General features: G+C 39.3%; 1 protein-coding gene across 1 annotated transcript in view; it reads right to left on the reverse strand.

Annotated features, from left to right (window-relative positions):
- Positions 1–1030: 1030 nt before the first annotated feature.
- Positions 1031–20302, reverse strand: part of frk (fyn-related Src family tyrosine kinase) — a 28203-nt gene continuing 8931 nt past the window's right edge. The window contains exons 3-8 of the mRNA XM_041805113.1: positions 9754–9917; positions 9466–9634; positions 8462–8620; positions 7697–7878; positions 6625–6790; positions 1031–4910 (exon numbers count right to left, since the gene is read on the reverse strand). Of these exons, the coding sequence (XP_041661047.1) occupies positions 4702–4910; positions 6625–6790; positions 7697–7878; positions 8462–8620; positions 9466–9634; positions 9754–9917 (1049 nt within the window). The 3' untranslated portion in view covers positions 1031–4701. The remainder of the gene's footprint in view (positions 4911–6624; positions 6791–7696; positions 7879–8461; positions 8621–9465; positions 9635–9753; positions 9918–20302) is intronic.

Consider the following 20302-nt stretch of genomic DNA (forward strand, 5'->3'; position numbering starts at 1 on the left):
AGCTTTAGCCTATGTTTGGTACTGAATGCTGGTGCATATCTCAGACTGCTGGCTTTAGTTGAGGTGGATTTTCAGCTTCAGCAGTGAAGATCAGCCTGACGTGTGTCAATAAAAGGGTGTTGGCACCATCGTGTGGCCAAATGGAAAAATACACGTGGTCTGTTTTATTGAGTCCTGTATATCATGGCTTTATAATAAATGTTTATTAATCATGCTGGGAATGACATGGCACTTTTACAGTCAGTATATGGCAAATATAAAACAATGAAAATTAACTTGAGGAAAGATAAAGCAACACAAATAAAACATTGCATACCAGACACATCATTGTGTCAGGTCACAGAGTTCATGTGAAGCACCATGTCCTCATGAAGTCCACTTTATCATCTTAAGGCTGAATGAGTGTCACATCAACAAGGAATTAGGAAAGATCATTTAGCATGCATTAATTCATTTCAATCTTTATTTTTTCCCTAAAGCTGTCACTCTTTACAGTATTTATTTCATTTGATTGACGCTTATCCCGTTGGTTGTCACAGGGTTGGCTGGAGCCTATCCCAGCTGTCCAAATTATTCAAATGATGATTAATTTATTAAATCAATTAAAGAGTAAAACATCCAAGGGGGTTAATACTTTTAATAAGCATCTACCAGGTACCCCCCAAAAGCACAAAAGTTTGGACCTTTCTAAAAGTTGTAAAAGTTCTTGCCAGACAGACTGACTAAAGTTTTGCATATAAGTCTTTAACTTAACACAAATTAAAACTTAGCCTGATCTGATGAAACCATAAACATGGTAGAAAAAAAGGGCACTACAGCAGCCATGAGGAATGGCACAAGGAAGAGTTCAAAGTATATTTGACTTAACAGGCTGGTAGCTGGAAATAAACGCTTTGTTATGGCCCATATCTAAACTAACACACTTCAAATGTGCAAGCTTTGGGTGTTCTCATCCCTGTGTATTCATGCTGTGTTATTCATTTAACTCAACAAAAACTCAACACATTCATTGTAAATATAAGCTGTTTAATTATATTATGCATAAAGGATAATTGTGTAAAAATACATTGGGATTATACAAACACTTCCATGGTGAAAACATACATTAAGATTTTGTTCATGACAGAAGAAATATCAGAAAAAAATCATCATCAGGAGATAATGCATTAGTTTCAGTGATATTAAGACAGAATGAGCTGGATTTAATTTCTGATAAAAACAGTTTGGACTTTTTCAATCTTTCTCCATCACATCTTTCACACTAGAAGTTGTCCATTTCTGCAGAGGATGTCACATTTAGTTATGCATTGGTTTTTCTGCAGCTGCAGTCACTTTAAGTCATGCAGTGGCAGTAGACAGTTGTGCAGAGTGGTGAGCCTGTTCCAAACATGTGTTATCATTGCATTTTATCCTCTATGAATCTTACTCATTCTGCCTCTAAACATGAGTCTCAAACATCAAACAGCTGGAGCTGGCTCTAAACAATGTAGGCACATGTTGAGAGCAGATCTGCAGCTTTGAACAAAAATCATTAAGAGGAGGGTTTAAGTACAAAGTCACATTGTTCAGTCATTGATCAGTAAACTGTAAATTCAACATGAATAAAATCGTCAAAAAAAAAAAGCAATCAACTTATAGTACCTCATAATAACAGAAGACTGTGGGTGTTGTGGAGTAATATGACTGAAAAGGGCAAATGAGTTCATTTCAGGCCCTTTAAAACATGTATAAGGCCCCTCAGCTGCAAAAATGTGGGGTCCTGGCTCATACAGAGAAGAATGTATTCCAGTGATGTTAAATATTATTACTGCCTTTGCAAAAAACTTTATTTGTACATATAAATTAAGACAGAAATATGAGAGAAAGTGCAGACAAACGACAGCAACCATAAAATCAGCTTGTTAAAAGGATTTATAAGACACTTTTCTAATTATAAAATTGTAATTTTCTATTATCTATACCAGTTATCCTGTTTTGGCAGTCAATGGGGGGGGGGGGGGGGGGGCACCCTGGACTGATTGCCAGTCACTTACAGGGATGACACACGGAGACGACCAGTCATGCTCACATTCACATCTACGGTCAACTTAGGGTCACCAATCAGCCTAACAAACATGTCTTTGGTCTTTTGGAGGAAGCCAGAGTACCAAGAGAAAAACCACCAATTAAACTCCAGACGCGAAGATCCTTTCTGATCAGGATTTGAACCGGGAATCTTTTTGCTCTGTGAGATGACAGCACTAACCACTTCACCATTGTGCACCCATACAAAAGGATTATTCTTTGTAGAAACTCTACAGTCCTTCCAAGTATAGGGCATTCGCCCCACAGATCCCTCTAAGTGGTGTCCATCATCCACCGTCATGCTAACGTTTTAATCACAACTAAATAAGTGCAAATTCAAATGATGACACAGATTTGATGGTCAGATATGGACCAAGCATCCAAACTATGAACGAGGAGAAGACTTCGGTCTTTAGGAAAAAAGAGGCCATAAAGCAACTCTGATAACGGCGTATGGGCTTAAATGCAACCGCAAAAGAAAGCTAAGGTTGGCTAACCACTGTATGATATCAGGCACTATTTTGGCTCCAATTTGCACCCACAATGATCAGTGATTCCAGGCTTGTCACAACTGATTATTTGGCAAAATAATCCTCAAGTGAGTGGTATAAATATGATTATTTTACTGGCTACAATTGAGTCAACATGTTTGGAGTTTAAATCAAGATCAGGCTGGCTCTGACTTAATAATAGCTGATGAGTGTGAGTAGATTGGGAAGCATCAGCAGCCTGTTAATGGTGTATACAATTAATGAATTGAACTAAGCCACCAGATAAGTAGTAGGTTAAAAAAAAGAAGTCCAGCTTGTGGAATTATGGCGACTGCCGTTATAATGTCTCTTACAAGACCTACGCAACAGGGACAACAATAACAATGATTAGGGCTCAATGATACGTTCTTTTACAACTGCAATGGCCATGATCTGAAGCACTAATGCTGCCACTTCTGTGTAGTTTGATGAGAACAAAAACAGAGTTTTCTCATTTTTTTATAACTGATCTACATAAAAAATCCTGTCTGATATCTCAAGCAGTCTGAACTGAGCACTGTGCAGGCAGAGTCTGTGCATCTTCTACATGTGTGTTAAGGCTGCAGGTGACACAGCTACAATCACAGATACACTGGCATGACTCTCGAGGCAGACGCTTATACACAAGGCCAGCAGGTGAGGGTGTTCTCACTTTTGGTAGCAGCTTGTCCTGATATGTTAATGGTATGGACATGCTGATTGCTGTGGTTAAACCTACGAGGGTGAACATGACAGCTACATGCAACTTTGAAGGTGTTTGTTCTCATTGGTATTTAAGTACCACAACAACAAAGAAACATGTTGCTTCACCTGTTTTCTCTCTTCTCTTTTCCTCCTTCATCTTTGTGGTGAGTCAGAGGGCTGCACAGTGTATATCTAAAATCAGTTAACAACTTTAAGACTGAAGTGAGCCAAATGTATAGCTGTTTAAGCTAGAATGTAATACAAATAAAAGGCACTTCATTTATCAGGTTTAGCTTACTACTTTTTCCAATCAGTCCTCACGGTGATCATCTGCCATACTTCTTCTTTCATAGTTTCATTAATAAAATTAATACTAGAAAAGGAAGGTGTCAAAACGGGGTCCCAGAGTCATTTGTAATGGGTCAGAGATGCGTGCCTGAAAAAAAAAGTGGCAAAAAGCCTTTGATGTGATTTTATTTTAAAGGATAAGCTGTTTTTTGGATCAAGTCTAATCTGCACTACTTGTTACTCGGAAATTTAAGTGGTTGAAAATTGAGTTGGGATTTGCCCTCAAGGAGGATGTGGTAGACCCTTAGGAAAGACCAGTTGAGAAAAACTAGTCTAATGTGTGCTTTTGGAGGATTTTAACATAAATGGAAACCATGGATTTAAAGTTTGTGTGATTTTATTCCCTGTCTATGACGCCTTCAAACCTGAATGTAAACCTGCCCATGTTTTTTTGTTAGTAGCAGTCATTACAATGGGGCAATGACAAAATCTAAAAGTATTTTATTATGTAATGGAAGGAGTGGTTTTGACTCTGAGTGAAATAGTTTCAATGGAAAACGTGGTCTGTCTACTGGAGCCTGTCATCTTTCTTCACATGCATTCAGTAGTAAACAGGAGTTATCATTGGATCATGATTGAGCCCATCAATCATTCAGTGTTACTCTAAATAACAGAGTCAAAAAGAAGAAACTTGGAAATGACTCACTCGTCGTCAGAGGGACCTTCCTCTTCAGGTAAAAGCTCAGCACGTAGCCAGTGGAAAAAATGTAAGCTATGTGGCGTGCAAGACGAACCGGTTCATCGAGACTGGCGGATAGCAGCTTTGTGTCTGTGCTGAAAGAGGCTTCATCCAGTCAAATGTGCTTCAGAACACAAAAACAGCCTGTTTCAAAGTGCATTCAGTTGTCGAACAAAGCAAAGCTCAGAGTGTTGCATCTAAAAAAGCTTCCTCACTGCAGCTACAGTATTCAATCACATGCAGATCAATCATAAAGAAAAGATCCTGCAATGAAAAGAGCTTTAAATTACACTTGAATCTGCTACTTCTTTAAAGAACAGTGCATGTGCATGTTTGGATTCAGGTGATTTTGATGGGTGTCATTGTCTTTTCCACAAGTCACAGCCAGTCAGCATGCTAGTATCTGTTAGCATCATCGTACGAAGTTACATCCATTTCAAAGTAGTCCTCCAACTTCCACTGCAGGGTCTCAAAACAGGGTCGATCCTGCGCGTTCTCCTTCCAACAATCCATCATAAGTTCATGTATGAGTTTGGGACAGCCGGGAGGGCATGGCATCCTGTAGCCCTGAATGACCCGATTCATCACCTGCATGTTTGTCATAGCTGGAAGAAACACAGGAGAAGTACTTATTTGACATTTGAATGAAAGTAGTGTAAACTCTAAAATAATCACAGAAAAGAACTCATACAGATACAATAAAATAAAAACAGTAAGTTTCAAATTCAGCTATGGGTTGCATCAGATGTGCATATTTTTAACCCTGGCCTATTTTTAAAACAAGTTCTGACAACAGTGTTTATGCTCTCCTAACTTTAAGGTGTTGCATCAGCTGAAACACAGTGCATTCAGAAAGTATTCAGACCCCCTTCACTTTTTTCAGTTTCTGGATTAGGGGATTTTCTGCCATTCTTCTTTGCAAATCCTCTCAAACACAGTCAGGTTTGATGGACAGACATTTTCAGGTCTCTCCAGAGATGTTCAACAGGGTTCAAGTCAGGACATTTGCACAGTTGTCTCTAAATCCCTCCTGTGTCTTCTTGGCTGTATGCTTATGGTCATGTTGGAAGGTGAACCTTCGGCCCAGTCCTGAACACTGTGGAACAGGTTTTCATAGAGGATATCTAAGTACTTTACTCCACTCAGCGTTCCCTCTACCCTGACCAGTCTCCCAGTCCCAGCTGCAGAAAAACACCCCCACAGCATGATGCTGCCACCATCATGCTTCACTGCTGGGATGGTATTAGGCAGGTGATGAGTGCTGCCTGGTTTCCTCCACACATAACATTTAGAACTGAGGCCAAACAGATCAATTGTGGTTTCATCAGACCAGAGACTCTTGTTTCTGAGTGCACAGTCTGAGAATCCTTCAGGTGCTTTTTTGCAAACTCCAAGCAGGCTTTCATGTGTTTGCACTGAGCAGAGGCTTCCACCCAGCCACTCTGCCTTAAAGCCAGATCAGTGGAGGGCTGCAGTGATGGGTCCTTCTGGAACTTTGTCCTATATCCACACAGGATCTCTGGAGTTCAGTCAGAGTGACCATCAGGTTCTCTTGGAAGAGTCCTGGTTGTGCCAGACTTCATTAGTTTGAGAACTATGGATGCCACTGGGCTCTTGGGAACCTTCAGTGCAGCAGAACTTTTTTTGAGCTTACTCTAGTACCTTGCATCAGTTCTGTCTCTGAGCTCTGCAGGTAGTTCCTTTGACCTCATGACTTGGATTTTGCTCTGATATGCATTGTTAGCCATGAGGCCTTCGATAGAGAGGTGTGCCCCTTTCCAAATCATGTCCAATCATTTTAATTCACCCAGTTGGACTCCAATCAAAGTGTAGAAACATCCCAGCAGAAATTAAGGGAAATGTGAGGAAGATGAACTAATTAAAAGTGTTGTTGCAAGTGATATCAATTTTTTTTCCTATGAATTTCTAAACATTTCTAGAAGTATGTTTTTACTTTGTCATGATGGGGTACTGAGTGTAGATCAATGAGAAACAATGAATTTAAATGACTGTAGCATCAAGCTGAAAAATAAAGGCTTCAGTTCTTATCTAATCCCAATGCTTTGATATATTTTTCATACTGTTTCATAAAAGTTTGCATATTAGTTGCAACCAGTGGAAGTTATTTGAAGATGTTAGTCTGTTCTTAGAAAATCAAGCACAAGAGGCAACAGTGTAACTAACACTGACTTAAAAATCCATCCATCCATTTTCTACACTGCTAATCCTGTTCAGCTGCGCCCTCAAAGAAGATTTAAAGTTGCTTTTTCAATTCAAAATAATTATCTGGATTCACAGTAAAGTTGATCAAAGTCTCACCTTGGTATGGCATCTGTCCAAATGTCATGATCTCATACAGTAAAATCCCAAAGGACCAGACGTCGGATTTGATGGTGAACTTGTTTTCATTCATGGCCTCTGGAGCGGTCCACTTCACAGGGAATTTAGCCCCTTCTTTGGCTTCATACACACTTTCACTCTCTTTCTAAAACAGAAAAAAAGGCCACAAGAACATTTTTCACTGTTAGTCATCTTCAGTGTAAAAAAAGCAAAGACAAGGAGTGTGGTAAATTCAGAAATTACTGAATTAACCCCCCTTGTGGACGGCCTTGTCTGCACATGACTATTGTTGAATGTTCCTGGCTGTTCAACCACCTCCAGGTACAGTGGGGTCCCCGGTCTCTGGCAACTTTATTTTGGGGGATGCAGGCTGAAAAGGTTGAGAACCCCTGCCCTAAGGGACCAGCAGAGCATTTCACAACCTAAATCTGTGTTTTATGGGGTGGTTTCTTTCTCTGATGTGGTTTTGTAGAAGTATAACTCAGGCCTGTCATTTCTTAGGTGGATGCATCCAACTGCACTTTGTTTGATTTTAAAAAAAATGGCTAAAATGCACGGGTAGCAACTGAGACCATCAACTTCTGTACCATGTAAAGCAGTAGGAAGCTGTTCTCGACTGCCAAGGGGCAGGTCAATGGCTGTAAGACATCACATGACATATTACCAGAGCATTAATGTATTCTGTCAGTAGTAATGTGAAAGAAAGAGAACACAATGTTACATAAGACTGTCTGTGTTTACAGACAGGTAGGGAGGGAACAGAGCTTTGGCTTAATAAAGGCGGTGATAAAAGGCCCAGGTGTTTGCTGAAGGTTCAGATGACATGCTATGCAACTCCACAGTGAATGGCAGTAAATAACACCTGCATGTGTAATTAGTGGAGAATGCATGCTTGCTTTGGTTTCACTTTGAGCCAGCTGATGCAGGTACATCAACAGAGCTTCAAAGCTTTATGTTATTATTATTTCCTGGAGCGTGGTATGCTTTCATATCTTTGTGGTAAGTGAAAAGACCTTCGGCTTCAGAAAGAGAAGTAAAACTACAAACTCACCATGAAGACCCTGGCAAGGCCAAAGTCGGCCACCTTGCAGATGTTGTTCTCTCCCACCAGCACGTTCCTGGCTGCCAGGTCTCTGTGGATGTAGTTCTGTAACTCCAGGTAGGCCATACCTGCTGCCACCTGAGCAGCCATCTCGATCTGGTCTGAGAGCTTTAGTGTGGCACCCTTATCCTCTGTGAGTAAGATCGAGAGCCACAGAATCAGTCCAGGTATGTTGGGTTTATGGTTAGTGACAGAAAAACCTCTGTGTCAAATGGTGGCACACAAGGTTGGATGGTATAAATTACAGAGGAATCCATTACAGTACTATTATTTCTTTTTGTTGTAATTGATAACATCTGAGCTGCTCTGAGCATGCTCCTAAAAACAGCCCTAGAGTCCTGTAGAAAGAAATCTGTGCTTTGCCTCCTTTCAATCAATAACAGCCAATGATTAAAGTCCACAAACTAAACACGAATAGTTCTAATGTTTTATGTAATTATCCTGTACCTTTTACTAGCACTCATTGATAGAAGTCACTGGATAACCTAACAACAGCCAGGACTACAAGGAAGTGAGATCCATTATGTGGGGACAAAGTCTTGATTTATAACAGCCTGATATTAAATGTTTTATGCTTCTGTAACTCTACCATCACCTGATCTTTGCCACAGGTGAGGATATTGTTTTCAGAGAACAGCAGTAGCTCTGAACTCTGATCCCATCATAAAGTACCTCACGGTCACATGTGCAGAGGAAAGTGAGCTGTCATCTTACTCTGCAGGTACTCCAGCAGGCTGCCGTTCTTCATCAGCTCTGTGATGATGTAGATCGGCTCCTCCATGGTGCACACGGCGTACAGCTGGATCAGCTTGGGGTGCCGCAGCCTCTTCATGATCTGGGCCTCTCGCAGGAAGTCCTCTGGGTCCATGGAACCTGCAAAAAGAGTGGAGAGATGGTAATGTTAGGGTGGCATGAAAGTATGATGTTTTTCAATGGTTCCTGGCTAGAGATGGGATGATATGCTTTATGATTTGATAATAATTTCAGTTCAGAATTTCAGTCAGGAAGACTCTCATCATACATTTTACCATGTTATTGCAAAATGGATGTACAGTTTTACTTGGTGGAAGTACGTCATATTCAAATACACCGCTGTAATAAGAGAAAGAGCTGTTATTGGCTGTAGAAGCTGGGATGCAATAATTGGGATCAGCTGGCCATCAGCTGATCACAGCTGGGCATATGACTACCCTGTCCTGCATGAAGTAAAGCTGAGCATCATTTTTTATGAATTTACAATCCCAATTCTAAATAAAAAAAGGGAATGCAACGCTGTCAGATCTCATAAACCCATACTTAATTCACAATAGAACATAAACATCATATCAGATGCCCAAATTAAGACATTTTACCACTGGGTTGTTTGCTTTTGAGCAGGCACAATGTCTGCTTTTACTGAACAGGAAATTTAAAACAGTTAGGACAAAAATGAAATCTTGGGATGTTTTTGGGGTCTGTATTCTGACTGTTACCCGTCATATATCTTAAATTAGGGTATTGTAATTTTCCATGTAAGAGAGAGTCTCAAAGGTCTTTTCTCACTTCTTTGGATTGTTTAGAAAGCTGCAGCTCTGTAGGTAAAAGTAGCCAGTAAAGGCCCAGAAATAAAGTCATTGAATGCTAAATTATCACCCGTTACTTACAACAAACTATCATTTATTCATGGTTTGTTTCTGTCTTCATTCAGAAATATAAAACACAAATATAACATAGCGTACCAGATTTGAGGGTCTTCACTGCGACTGCCGTGGTGTCGTTCCACAGGCCTTCATAAACTTCTCCAAACTGACCGGCTCCCAGCTTATTTAGCAGCTTGATGGACTTACGGTCAATCTCCCATTGGTCCACAGTGTTGTATGACAGACCGTGGGTCTGTGGAGCCTCCATCTACAAAGACAGGAGGAGTGATAGTTTACAGAGAGGACAATGTGAGCCTACTACCAGTGACTGGAATTAAAAACTACACACAAAACTCAACCATATTTAGATTCATTTGATATGATTACCTTCAGACATGGTTCACCCAGACGAACACAGAGCCCGTCGGCCTGCTCGGAGTAATGTTCCACCAGCTCCTTCAGTGTTTGAAAGGTTCGGGTCCTCGACACGAAGTACTGACCATTCTCCAGTTTTTTTAGTTTGTAGTGTTTCACCTTTCGACTGTCCAGCACTAAAAGAGAAATAAGCACTGTTAAATCAGCTGAATAGTATCTTATCTCTAAAGTTTTCAAAGCAGTTTTTAGTTAAACCATGCCATTACAACATTTTAAGGTCTTTGTAACAAGATTTGAATGAGCTAGAAGTAAGGCTTAATAATTACAAGTAGAGAATGACATTAATATTATTATTTAAAATATGTAAACATATTTAGCAGCAGAATATAGCAGTTTGTATTTGGTGTCATTACTCCAGGCAATCTAGGACTAATAAACCCCCTTTGGGACTGCAGGTGGATAGTATAGTGGTCGCGCCAACCTTGTGCCTGTACTGCTCTGGCCACTTGATGGCTATTCTCCAGGCCTGCTCCAGGCCCATGCCCCATCCCTTTCAATTATCCTCCCAGCTGACCCCTCCATGACACACGTGGTCGCCCCTGGTATGTGGACCAGCCCACTGTGTCCAGAAAACCCAGTATGCAGTGAGTTGGAGGAGACCTGGGAAAGCTCGCCAGGTGCCCGTAAAAGCACAGTTCTGTTCCCGTATCAAGCAGCTGACCCTCCGCGTCACTCCTGAGCACATCAGCATTTGACACACCGTCTCACCAACGAGTCCCAAAAAATTGCTGAAGAGAAATTGTCACAAAGGAGTCCAGCCGGCATCTCTGGCCATCAGTCAACGTCCAGGCATCATAAGAATATAGACAGACTAGGAGGACCAAGGAAAGAAAGACTCTGATTTTCATATGTATGAAACACCAACCACACTGGGTTGCTCAGCGAACCTACTACCCCATGTGCAAGACCAGCTCTGCAGTTGATCTAAGCCAAGGCAGGTGGACTCTCTACATCTTCCACGCCCTCACCATGCAGAGACAAATGGTCGATGGCAGCATCCCCAAATGCCTGGATCTTAGTTTTGGACCAGGAGACGCTTATTCCCAACATTTCAGTGTTCTCTCTTAGCGAGTCAAAAGCCCCCACAAGGACATTTACAGTACATTATCCAGTCCATACATGCACTGAAGAGCGTAGGTGCTAAGATGCACCCCTGCCTCACACCAGAATCAACTAGGAGGAAGTCAGTGTGTTGGTGGTGGGGTTGAAGGCAAGAGAGCAGTACTGTTTCAGCAGAGCTGGCAATGGCAGAGCAGAGGGAGAGACTGGAAACCCTGCAGCTTTAGACCACCAATTGGGAGGATGTTTGTCTAGTGATTGGATAATGATACCTGACAGATGTCAAATCAGTGCAGTGTAGTTCTGCCTTAGTAGCATTTTCAACATATTTATGTAACCATTGCGAATAAGATATTAGACTATTTATTTCTGTGCTGCTTTTTAGTTTTATGTTCATGTTTCATGTCTCATGTTTAATACACCACAGGCTGTACCAACGATACAGGTAGTTCTGAATGACCCCAGTTAGAACGAAGGCTGAACGATGTCCTGATGAAGACTCGTTTCTATTACGTCAGAGTGCCTCGGATTCTCAGTTCTGACTGCCATCTATGGACTCTTTTTGAAAGTTTTCTGGCAAGTCACTGTTCCTTTTTTACATGATATCCTTATCCTGAAGAGCACCTGATCCTGGTTACAAAGTTTTGGATACTTTTGACCCCATGCTGAACTAACCCACCTTTTTTTGACAGAAGGCTGAACAATTCTGGAAAAAAAAAAAAATGCAATTTTTTGCCCAACACTGTGACTGCAATTTAATATGCAATTACTTTTTAAGTTGCTCATCTCATGTATCTCTCAATGATCAATAAATCATTTTATATTATAACAAACACAATATTTGCTAGATTAATCCGAGGCTTAACAATTTGGAAATAAAATGTCTAATTGTGATTATTTTGACTCATTGCCAATTTGATATGAATTTCGTATGGAAGGGAACAAAGATTTTACATGTTTCTCATTTTCAATAAGACAAACAAACACGAAAACAAGGAATTTGGGATTTTTTGCAAAACAATCTGGAAAAAAAAATACACTTGAATGTTTGATGCATACAGCATAACATCTCTGTCTAAAAAAAACGATATTTAGAAAAAGATTTCAGGCCAAAGAAATATTGCACCTATGATTTGAAGACTGTAGTTGCACATATTGTGATTTAATCTAAATTCCAACTGTCCAGCCCTAGACAGAAAAAAAAATGTAAGTGGCACAAGTATCAATTAATATGTGAGAAACATGGAGCTATAAATCCAAGTCTTTATATGGATTTTTCAACATGAACCAAACCTGTACAGAATCAAGACCACAAAACCAAAACCAGGGTGCGAACAAACCTTTAATTGTGTTTTACAACACTTTGTCATAATTGCCTCAGAGAACCACCTGCTGTTAAACCTGCTCTTTAATGAAGATAATCAATTTTGAATAGAAAGTATGAGCTCCAAAAGAGAGTCACATTTTTATTCAGTGTTCTACAGAATCCACTGTCAGCAGGCTGTTACAGAGCCTTCTGTATCTCTGAAAAAGGAGGAAGAAGCTAAGAGGCTTGGTTTGACTGTAGCTGTTACAAATATATCTTGCACATAAAGTACATGTAATTTTTGTACATTATATCTTTGTTTTTTGTTACTGAATTCTATATTTGATTAAGAACGTTAAAAAGACGAGACTTGTGTTTTTATGAGGGCAAAAAAATGACTTTATATCACTTTGAGATCAGCTAAAAATAAGTTTAGAAGGCAAAAACCCCCCAATATTATACATGAGTCAATAGTTTTTGATTGCATTTCATGAAATGAGTAAAGCAAGCATTGGGTAAACATATATCCACTTGAGTGCAGTGTTAATTTTGACAGCAATTTTTAATTTAGTTTTAGTTAAAGTCTTTTGCCAAAAATATCTTTTTGTTTTAGTCACAATTTAGTCATCTAAACTGTTTAAGTTTTAGTCTAGATTTTAGTTGACAAAACTTCCCAACATTTTAGCCGACAAAATTTACAGTAAATTTAGTCGACTGATTGGATCTCTCCCCAGCTTGCCCCGCCACCATGCAGCAAAAGCAGTTGTGACTGGATCTCCCCCGTATCTCATCCCACCTTTTCACACAGCTGAAGTAGCTGTGATTGGACATATGCCTAACTTGGCCCTACTTTCTACATGACAAAATTAGGTCTGATTGGATAAAGTCTCTGTCAAACGTTTTTGTCTCGTTTTTATTTGTTGACTAAAGTGTCAATTAATTTCGTTTTAGTTTTTGTCCTATCTCGTTTTCGTCAGGGGAAAAAAGCTATTAACAAAAACTACAACGAAAATAATTGGATAACAAAATTAACCCTGCTTAAGTGACCTTATTTCTCTCAACTTCAGGAAGTTAACATCTTGGTATTGACTGCCAAATGGTTTTAATGATTCATCATGGAAAGGAGTTGTAATGGAAAGCACTAGAATGAAACAGGGACATAAATTAAAGAGTAAAGGATAGAGTTATCTCACTGATATGAGAGCAGAGACTACTTATTTACCTTGAAACCATAAATCAATCAAGTAACAGTTAAAGGAGGAGTGAGAAACTAAGGAAGTGCTTGTTTTTAAGGCTATCAACTCTAAATTTATTGTTACAGAATGGAGTTTCAAACATTTTCACACTTCTTGTATAGTTCTGTTTCCCCCTCAAAGATATCCTGCAAACAAAACAAATAAATGATAGTGGTAAGGAAATAAAAGCTCTATAGATGAAAGCATACAGCAGAGAAAGTCCAATGCATCTTTTCTTACATTCTTAAATTACTTTAAGTGGACTACACCATACTCCATATTTATTAATGATGGCCAGTGTTGGAGATAAAGCACTCAGAATACTTTTATAATGCATCAAGAACATAAGATATTATTTTCACAGGTCAAATAACCCATTAGTTCTCCTACTTTTTCTTGAGAGTAACCCCATAACTCCACTATTGAAAAATACATTTCCCTTCACCTTTTTTGCCATGATTAAAGAAAAACCTTGAAGCATCTGCACTGTTTCTGTTTCTCTTCTACTTGCTAGCACTTAATCTTTATCCACATGTAGGAAGGTATTACTAAGAAAGGAAGGCTTTCTTCTGTTTTGGCCTTTAATACACAGACAAACTATGCTTTCCTACAGCTGTTTCAGTTCACATGTGTAGCTAGCCAATTCAACTGGTGAGACTGCAAAAAAGACAGCATTTGATTTGAGGGAATATCCCCTTTGTGTTGAATTTAGCTGAAAAACATCATATTGAAACACAAGTTTAAAAGCTTGTGCTATGTTATTTTCATTGTAAAAAATGTGTCTAATAATGAACTCTTCTATGGAGTTAATTGTCAGATCAAATTGGTTTAGATTAATTGTATTGCATAATTAAAGGCTACAAAGGTTATCACATCTATGATTAATGTTAATAGGCTGCAGAGTTAAACATTATGGGCCATAAATAAAGCTCTGTCAGGACATATAATCAATACATGCAAAGGTAGATGTACAGTCCATTACCATCTGGATGCAACACGTGCAATGAGTCAACAGTTTTAATATACACACGTGGACAAAATTGTTGGTACCCCTCTGTTAATGAAAGAAAAACCCACAATGGTCACAGAAGTAACTTGAATCTGACAAAAGTGATAATAAATAAAAATTCAATGAAAATTTACCAATGAAAATCAGACATTGCTTTTGAATTGTGGTTCAACAGAATTATTTTAAAAACAAACTCATGAAACAGGCCTGGACCAGAGGAAGTGAAGGAGAGAGTTGTCTCAGGAGATTAGAAAGAAAATTATAGACAAGTATGTTAAAGGTAAAGGCTATAAGACCATCTCCAAGCAGCTTGATGTTCCTGTGACTACAGTTGCACATGTTATTCAGAAATTTAAGATCCACGGGACTGTAGCCAACCTCCCTGGACATGGCTGCAGGAGGAAAATTGATGACAAATCGAAGAGATGGATAATATTAATGGTAACAAAAGAGCCCAGAACAACCTCCAGAGACATTAAAGGTGAACTCCAAGGTCAAGGTACATCAGTGTCAGATCGCACCATCCGTCATTGTTTGAGCCAAAGTGGACTTCATGGGACTTCATCCCTACTTCATCCCTACTGTGAAACATGGAGGAGGCTCTGTTATGTTCTGGGGCTACTTTGCTGCATCTGGCACAGGATGTCTTAATCTGTGCAGGGTACAATTAAATCTCAAGACTATCAAGGTATTCTAGAGAGAAATGTGCTGCCCAGTGTCAGAAAGCTTGGTCTCAGTCACAGGTCATGGGTCTTGCAACAGGTTAATGACCCAAAACACACAGCTACAAACACCCAAGGATGGCTAAGAGCAAAACATTGGACTATTCTGAAGTGGCCTTCTATGAGCCCTGATCTAAATCCTATTGAACATCTGTGGAAGGAGCTGAAACATGGAGAAGGCACTCTTCGAATCTGAGACAGCTGGAGCAGTTTGCTCATGAGGAGTGGGCCAAAATACCTGCTGAGAGGTGCAGAAGTCTCACTGAAAGTTACAGAAATCGTTTGATTGCAGTGATTGCCTCAAAAGGTTGTGCAACAAAATATTAAGTTAAGGATACCACCATTTTTGTCCAGGCCTGTTTCATGAGTTTGTTTTTAAAATAATTCTGGTTAACCACAATTCAAAAGCAATGTCTGATTTTCACTGGTTAATTTTCATTGAACTTTTATTTATTATCACTTTTGTCAGATTCAAGTTATTTCTGTGACCATTGTGGGTTTGTCTTTCATTAACAGAGGGGTACCAACAATTTTTTCCACATGTGTATGTAATACATCAGCACTTACATAACGAATTACTGTTCTCAGTACATAATGTAGTGATAGAATGAGTTAAAATGGTAGTAATCTTGTAAAATATTGAGTTACTTTTAAAATTAATGTTTGTAGGAATGCACAATCTTATTGATATACCAGTTTCAGCAGTCATTAGCTTAGAAAGTTAAATACTGTTTTTGGCAGATATGGTACTTACAACTGATATTTACAGCCAAAAATATCAGCCTTCAATGGGCAAATGTATGAATATACCAGAAGGTTTAGGTAGTCATCTAGGGTGCTACACACTGATAGAGGCTTACTGTGAGCCCTAAACGTTTTAAATAAAGCCTCAAACGTAAAACAAGTACCAGACCGTCTACTTCCCCTCTCCTCTCTCAGCTGTCCTTGACTCAGCCTCATTTTACACATGAGACATTTGGAGTTCTTTATAATAAAAAAAAAATAGATGTGTGTACATCAGTATCAGCTAAAATGACTTTGGGAATATTGGCATATCGCATATCAGCAAAAATCCAATATTGTGCATCCTTAAACATTAACCCACCTAAACAGAGGTCCCAAACATGGCCCTTAGGGATGCACGATATTGGATTTTTGCCGATATCAGAAATGCCGATATTTACAGATTTATTTTAGCTGATACTGATATCGATACCGATATTTAGTGGGGGTGCTGAGCATCCACACTATTGATATTCACATCTGCCATTTTGTTTATTATTCTTCTAACACGCCGGCTATCTCCTCCTTCATACTTTGTTGTATCGACACGGTTTAAACTTTAAAAATTTCAGTTTCTTTGTCATTCCACTGCTATGACTTTTCTAATTTCTAACTTGTATAATTTTTAAAATACAGCTATTTTCAGCTATTTATATGCTTTTTCTGCCATGGAATGCAATTTTCAGCTACTCTAAGGCCAAATTTAGCTATTTGTAGGCTATTTTCAGCTATTTTAAGGCTACATTCAGCTATTTTTAGGCTATTTTCAGCATTTTTTAGGCTACTTTCAGCTATTTTTATGCTTTTTTGAGCTATTGAATGCCATATTCATCTACTTTTAATGCCATTTTATGCTATTTTATGCTATTTTTATGCTATTTCCAGCTATTAATGTGCTTTTGGCTATTTTCAGCAATTCTTACACAATTCAGCTCTCAGCAGCCCCACGCAATTTCAGCTGGAAATGCAATTTTGATCTAGTTGTTTTACATGACTAAAAATTCCGTCCCTTGAACACAATTTAAGGTTTGAGGATAAAAAAAAGAAACAAACTGTTTTCTTAAAACACACTTTAAAGTTTAAAGAATGAGGATGAATAAAGAAAAAGATCTTAAATTACATAGGTCTGTTGGTCTGGCCTAAATATCGGCAGAAATTTTGATATCTTCCAATACCAATATTGGCTTTTTTTAGCTAATATCTGCCGATACCGATATCAGGCTGATAATATCGTGCATCCCTAATGGTTCTATATCAATGGATTTTGGTAGACTGGTAAAAGTCATCCATTAGGGCAGTGAACCCAAAAATGTTGACCCAGGGACCAGGTCTGGTCAATGAATGCCCACTATCTGGCCCACACTGACTCTTGCCATTATTTCACCCAAAATTAAATGTCATAATTTTAAACATTTCTATAGAAATGTGTTTGTGATAAAATTGGCCTGAAACTTTTTCAGGATTTTGCTTAAATTTTTGAACATATGACATCAATACAGTACTGTACATGTAACACAGACAATTTTGAATTGCTATACTTCCTCTACTGCTTATTTGGACTGTAAATAATGGTTATCAAATTTACAGTACATCTACAAAAAAATTGAGCATGTAGCATTATGGAGTCAAGCCTTGCCACATAATTGAGATCAACTGATCTCACATAAGCCCTCATCAGCTGGCACCCTGCTTAATTGCTCTAAGCACATTATTGGTTAATTGCACTCATGCTGCCATATTTTTAAATGTTCTAGCCTTGCTATGCTTTGCTGCTCCCTCTGCAAGCTGCTTTTTGCAGCCTTCCTCCACCCCAGCTCCTCCTTTATTCTGCTACTAACTTAATGCCATTTTGTTGTCAATGATGCCTGCTCTGCTCTGAGTTTATCACTGCTTCTCACCTGGCCTCAAGCTTTCCTTGTGGGCACAGAAAAGGCAGGAACATGGGCTGTACTATAATAAGTGCAAATTAGTAACTGCTGATAATGAAAAATATTCATAACCGCCATTCATGTGTGTTTTGACAAAGCTGACCTGACTGAACTTGAACACAGAAAACGTATGCATCTTTCAACACTGGCGTTAAAAATCGTAACCAAAATTAGACTTTAAACAATCTTACTGGGGAGCTGTGCATTAGGGGACATTTATGTATCTGAAACTAAAGAGATGTCAGCTGATTGTAGGCAGACCGGACTGAAAAAAGAAGAGCTCTGAGCTTACAAAATTTCCCTCCACATGGTTTATTTCATTACTTGGTAAAACGTGTTTCTTTGTGCACAGGCAGTGCTCTTAAAGCATACAAAGCCTGACGCCCACATAGCTGTCCACACAAATCCCTCTTTGTTCAGTGTTTCATTAAAATGTCAAAATATGCTTATCAGCCATGCATTTAACGGAAAACTACACAGAGAGGCTTCGTGAGTACTCTCTCTGTTTTCTAATTTAGTTGAAAGTCACCAGAAAACATGGTCACATTTTAAACCGTAACACCGGTGTTTGCTCAATCAGTGCTTCTGTTGCAAATGAGATGCTGCTTTGGAAAATGCTTTGATTTACGCTTCATAACATGATTTGCAGGGATCTTATAAAGGCACTGAAGCTTTCTAAGCTTTCCTTTCTGTAGCATACAATAGAAAGCTTTGATAGCCTTGCCTGTTAGCCAGAGATGCACACAAGCCATTTTTTGCAAGTCCAAGTCAAGTCTCAAATCTTTGGTCACAAGTCCAAGTCAAGTCTCAAGTCTCCAATGGTTGTAATGAGCGTTCTATGATCTGCCTCTGACATCCAGTCTGCTTGGACCACTGCATTTTTCTATCTGAGGAATCTAAATCCTGTACTGTGTTATCACCATCAGTAGGGTGGGGTATTGTCTGTGGCCGGCTCGCCGTGGTGAACGCATGTGTACACTTACATATGAACAGGGCTTGACATTAACTTTTTCACAGCAGGCAGCCACTGTGACTAATGGTTACTAGCCACTCAGTGTTTCCAGTAGCCACAGTTCTGTTGTTGGGAATGGATGTGCTATATATCATATGTACCTCTGCTGTAAGATCCCTCATCAACGTGATCAATATCAGCCCTCCTCTTAATAAAGCTCCTCTCTGAGTACATATGAAACACTACAGAGACATGAGCCAGACTTCACTGATAGAGACAGACACTGAGACACTGCAGATTAAATGTTCTTGTTATCTGTCAGATATATTTCTTTAATGGTAGTAATTTTATACTAACACAAAAACACTAACTGTTAATGAACTGCTTATTCTGAAAAAAATAAATAAATAAAAATAAAAAAATCAATCAGCATTTCTTAGTCTGACTCAGACAGATCTTCAACAGAGTATGCTGAGTATTTTTCCCTCCATTCTCCTTAATAAACTTCTGTCATCATGTATGGTGTAAATTTCTTTATATGGGTAAAATCACACTAAATTTGACTTTATTCAGCTGAAATCTCCTGGACCCCTGAGTTAGTAATTTATCTTTTACAGCCTCGTTATCCATCTGTCTCTGTTTCTCGCTGCCTCCATGAACCGTATTTAAAGTTTCAATGTTCCTGTCATCTTTTATGTCCGTTCATTATCAATAAGCAGCAATCCAGAGATTCCAACATTAATTTGTTCCCCATATACATATGATATTAAGGGAATAATTAACCAAATCATATTTTAACATTGCGCACACCCATGGCTCACGCGGGCGACACAGAGACAATCACAGCTGGAGTGCGCAAACAGCACTGATGCTGATCCTCCGTGGTCAGAGGAGCGTTAATGCAGGAGAAAAGAGTTTAGGTATTCTGAAACTTTTGCCCTCAACAGACTGAAGTCTGAAGTCTGAAATCTGCAATCTGCACAACCAAAATGTTAGCGGGCGTTTCAAAGTAGGTGTGTGTGTGAGCGTCGCGGTTGTGTGTCATATGCAGCATGAAGGAGGATGAGGAAGAGAGGTTGGTGCTGCGTAAAAGGCGCACGAACCGTCAAAGAGAAGGGGAGAAAAGGGGAAAAGAGTGACAGGGGGACAAGAGATCCTGATGGAAAAATGAAAAACTGAAGATTGTGGACTTGCCCAAATCACGAGTCCGAGTCGCAAGTCTTTTGTGCACGAGTCCAAGTCAAGTCTCAAGTCACTGATGTATGCGTCTTAAGTGCGACTCAAGTCCAAGTCGCGGACTCGAGTCCCCATTTCTGCTGTTAGCGCATACCATGTAACGTGTCGGCTGAAAATGTTGACTACCAATTACTGTGTGTAAAATGTGAACATCTAGCACCTATTTAACCTTGATATCCAATAGCATTAACCCCAAGCAGGGGTGTGACAGACATTATAACAGGCCTGTTCAATTAGCGGCCCGGGGGCCACATGTGGTCAAGAACCAACT

Source organism: Cheilinus undulatus, linkage group 14 (genome assembly GCF_018320785.1).
Source record: "Cheilinus undulatus linkage group 14, ASM1832078v1, whole genome shotgun sequence".
Classification (NCBI taxonomy): Eukaryota; Metazoa; Chordata; class Actinopteri; order Labriformes; family Labridae; genus Cheilinus; species Cheilinus undulatus.